General features: G+C 52.1%; 1 protein-coding gene across 1 annotated transcript; it reads left to right on the top strand.

Annotated features, from left to right (window-relative positions):
- Positions 1-272: 272 nt before the first annotated feature.
- LOC129508832 (kelch-like ECH-associated protein 1) lies at positions 273-2,303 on the top strand. Its single transcript, XM_055324013.1, has one exon. The coding sequence runs from the start codon at positions 388-390 to the stop codon at positions 2,260-2,262; it is 1,875 nt and encodes a 624-aa protein (XP_055179988.1). The 5' UTR covers positions 273-387; the 3' UTR covers positions 2,263-2,303.
- Positions 2,304-4,140: the final 1,837 nt, after the last annotated feature.

Raw genomic sequence — 4,140 nt, forward strand, 5'->3', positions numbered from 1 at the left:
CAAAGCTGGTCCTTACATGAGAATAGGGTTGTCAAATAAAGGACCTCCTCATATGCTCTATTTGTCATGAGTCATTGAGCTTTATCTGTTCCATTAGGTGGGCTGGGCTGGGATTTGGCCTTAAGGAAGATGAAGGACTAAGATTTCAAGTCTCAGCATCTATCAAAACAGAAATGAATTAGCCTCAGAAATTGCACATGTAAGGTTCTCCATCTTCTGTGGCACACGGAGTAATGATCCAGTGTACTATTAAGAGTTTTAGATTTTCCCCCCGGCGCGCAGCGATGGAGGCGCCCGGGCCTGGGCGACGGAGGCGGAGCTCGAGCGCGGCCATGGCGGGGCCTCTGAGTGCCAGTGGTGGTGTTGTCCCTTGTCACCTGGAACCCCATGCAGCCGGAACCCGGGCCTAGCGGGGCTGGGGCCCGCACTCGATTCCTTCCCCTGAGGTCACAGCGCCCCGAGGGGGCAGGGGACACGGTGATGTACGCCTCCACCGAGTGCAAAGCCGAGGTGACGCCCTCCCAGCATGGCAACCGCACCTTCAGCTACACGCTGGAGGACCACACCAAGCAGGCCTTCGGCATCATGAACGAGCTGCGGCTCAGCCAGCAGCTGTGTGACGTCACGCTGCAGGTCAAATACGAGGACGCGCCAGCTGCCCAGTTCATGGCTCACAAGGTGGTGCTGGCCTCATCCAGCCCCGTCTTCAAGGCCATGTTCACCAATGGGCTACGGGAGCAGGGCATGGAGGTGGTGTCCATTGAGGGCATCCACCCCAAGGTCATGGAGCGCCTAATTGAGTTTGCCTACACGGCCTCCATCTCCATGGGTGAGAAGTGCGTGCTCCACGTGATGAATGGTGCCGTCATGTACCAGATCGACAGCGTCGTCCGTGCCTGCAGTGACTTCCTCGTGCAGCAGCTGGACCCCAGCAATGCCATTGGCATTGCCAACTTCGCTGAACAGATTGGCTGCGCCGAGCTGCACCAGCGTGCCCGCGAGTACATCTATATGCACTTCGGAGAGGTGGCCAAGCAAGAGGAGTTCTTCAACTTGTCCCATTGCCAGCTGGTGACTCTCATCAGCCGAGACGATCTGAATGTGCGCTGCGAGTCTGAGGTCTTCCACGCCTGTATCAACTGGGTCAAGTATGATTGTGAGCAGCGGCGCTTCTATGTCCAGGCATTGCTCCGGGCTGTGCGATGTCACTCGCTCACACCCCACTTCCTGCAGATGCAGCTGCAGAAGTGTGAGATCTTGCAGTCGGACTCCCGCTGCAAGGACTACCTGGTCAAGATCTTCCAGGAGCTGACCTTGCATAAGCCCACGCAGGTGATGCCCTGTCGGGTGCCCAAAGTGGGCCGGCTCATCTACACCGCTGGTGGCTACTTCCGCCAGTCACTCAGCTACCTAGAGGCCTACAACCCCAGTGATGGCACTTGGCTCCGATTGGCAGACCTGCAGGTGCCTCGTAGTGGCCTGGCGGGCTGCGTAGTGGGTGGGCTGCTGTATGCTGTGGGCGGCCGGAACAACTCGCCAGATGGCAACACCGACTCCAGCGCCCTGGACTGCTATAACCCCATGACCAACCAGTGGTCGCCCTGTGCCTCCATGAGTGTACCACGCAATCGGATTGGGGTTGGGGTCATTGATGGGCACATCTATGCTGTCGGTGGCTCCCACGGCTGCATCCACCACAACAGTGTGGAGAGGTATGAACCAGAACGGGATGAGTGGCACTTGGTGGCTCCCATGCTGACTCGAAGGATTGGGGTGGGAGTGGCTGTCCTCAACCGTTTGCTCTATGCCGTCGGGGGCTTTGATGGAACAAACCGCCTCAGCTCAGCCGAGTGTTACTACCCCGAGAGAAATGAGTGGAGAATGATCACACCCATGAACACCATCCGAAGTGGGGCAGGAGTCTGTGTCCTACACAACTGTATCTATGCTGCGGGGGGCTATGATGGTCAGGACCAGCTGAACAGCGTGGAGCGCTATGATGTAGAGACGGAAACGTGGACTTTTGTAGCTCCCATGAAGCATCGGCGAAGTGCCCTAGGGATTACTGTGCACCAGGGAAGAATCTACGTTCTGGGAGGCTACGATGGCCACACATTCCTGGACAGTGTGGAGTGTTATGACCCAGACACAGACACCTGGAGTGAGGTGACCCACATGACATCCGGCCGGAGCGGGGTGGGTGTCGCTGTCACCATGGAACCCTGCCGGAAGCAGATCGACCAGCAGAACTGTACCTGTTGAGCCACTTTTGTTTCTTGGGCAAAAAAATGGTCTGATTGAGAGTATTGTTGTTTTTATACAAAAACAGGGACAAAAGAAAAGGCGACAGAGCAAATGCTTACCTTCCAAGACGGGAGGCTGAAATGCCTCGGTGTTAAAATGACAACTAGAAGGAAAAGAAGGCCAGAGTGGGAACCCATGAGCCTGTCAGAGTAGTCCCTTCCTGGGAGGGGGGTGTATGAAGGAGAGAGGCCCCTGCACCCACCATCCTGACAATAGGCCTGGGTCCCCTCCCAGCAGCCGCCACCTCCCTTTGGGGCAAAAGCAGATGCCGAGGTCAGGCCGGTTTTTGTTCCTTGTGTCTTTGTGATTGGTTCCTGGAGGCCTGGGAAGGAGCCAGCTGAGGCCTCGAGGGTGAGGCTCCCGTGGAGGTGTGGACCCCAGGGATGGGCCTGTACATAGAAACCACTGGATATCTCTGCCCTGGACAGTCTTTTTTTGTCGATAAGTAACCATATAACTTTCCAATGAAAATAAAGAACAAACTAACTAGTGTCTTCCAAAAAAAAAAAAAAAAAAAAAAAAAAAAAAAAAAAAAGAGTTTTAGATTTTGTTGCAGCCCTCAGCATTTCCACCATTCCTGAGTTTAAGTGAAGGTATTACTGAAAACCCCGTGTCTGAGTTTGCTCACATAGCTCTCAACCTGCCCCCTGTACCACCTTCCAACAGCACACAGTGCGATGGAGCTGTCCGCATCAGCTGACCTTGGGGCTTTTTCTGTGAAAATAGTTTCCCTCCCTCCCTACTGACAGCTCCTCCCAACACAATAGCCCATGATAGAGGGAAAAGATAACAGCAGATCCATGGTAACTACACTCAGATTCTTCTGGTCTGTGTAAAGTGAGGTTATACCTCTCTCCCCCCCCACTCCCCCCACACAAGCCCAGAGCTCACTCTTGCATCAGGGAGGCAGTATCCACCAGAGCTCTGTGGTATGGCTCAAGTGGCCAGGTGAGGCTGTGTGCGGGGTTGGTGGTGATGGGGGTGGCTGTGTTTAGACAAAGCTGAATTCCCACACACCTAGATTCAGGAGGGAGATACCCTCAAAAAAGAGAACCTTATGATGTGTCCTCCACAGGGTAGAAAAGACCAAACCTCCTGGTTTAGCTAACATCAAGCATGTGGATATGAATTCTGGGGATTTGGGGAGTGGAGGATACCTTGAGTACACAGTGATGAAAACAAACAAAAAAAACCTCTAATTTTTTTGGTGAATCCAACAATGACACCAGAGGGTCAGAGCTTTCTAGAGTCTAGAGAATCTCTCTTCCTCCTTTCCACTGTGCATGTACCATCTCTCTGAAATACTGGAGTGAATGGGATGGAGGGAGTGGTTCAGAGCCAAGAGTTCAACATAATTTGGTTGAATGAATGAAAAGAGACAGTTACAAGATTCATTATGCATCCTCTGCCCCCTCTTACTCATTTCTCTTCTCTGTAGAATCATATTGCCCTCAGTGGCAATGATTAGTAGGTTTGGGATAACTCCCCGACCTGACCAGTCACAGACTAAAAGTTTCTTTTTGTTTGTTTGTTTGTTTTTAAGAAACAGCCCTACTGGATATAAAAACATCCAGGCCCTCTCTGGCACTTACTCAGCTCCATTTATTATCCATTTAAAAAAGGAATTCAACTAAAACGGTTCTTTCCAGGCATCTTCCAGTTCAAACCTTCTGGTTGTTAAAGCTGTCATTTCCTGATATTGTTGAGCTTTGCCTGGTTTATGAAAGTAAATCTCCTATCCTAGCATTTTGACCTAGAAAGGACACAGCTCTTGGAGTCTAAGACATTAGATTTTTAGTTCCAGTACGACTGTCTCCTTGTTCAGTGGCCACTAAG

This window comes from Nyctereutes procyonoides, unplaced genomic scaffold, assembly GCF_905146905.1.
Source record: "Nyctereutes procyonoides isolate TBG_1078 unplaced genomic scaffold, NYPRO_anot_genome, whole genome shotgun sequence".
Lineage (NCBI taxonomy): Eukaryota > Metazoa > Chordata > Mammalia > Carnivora > Canidae > Nyctereutes > Nyctereutes procyonoides.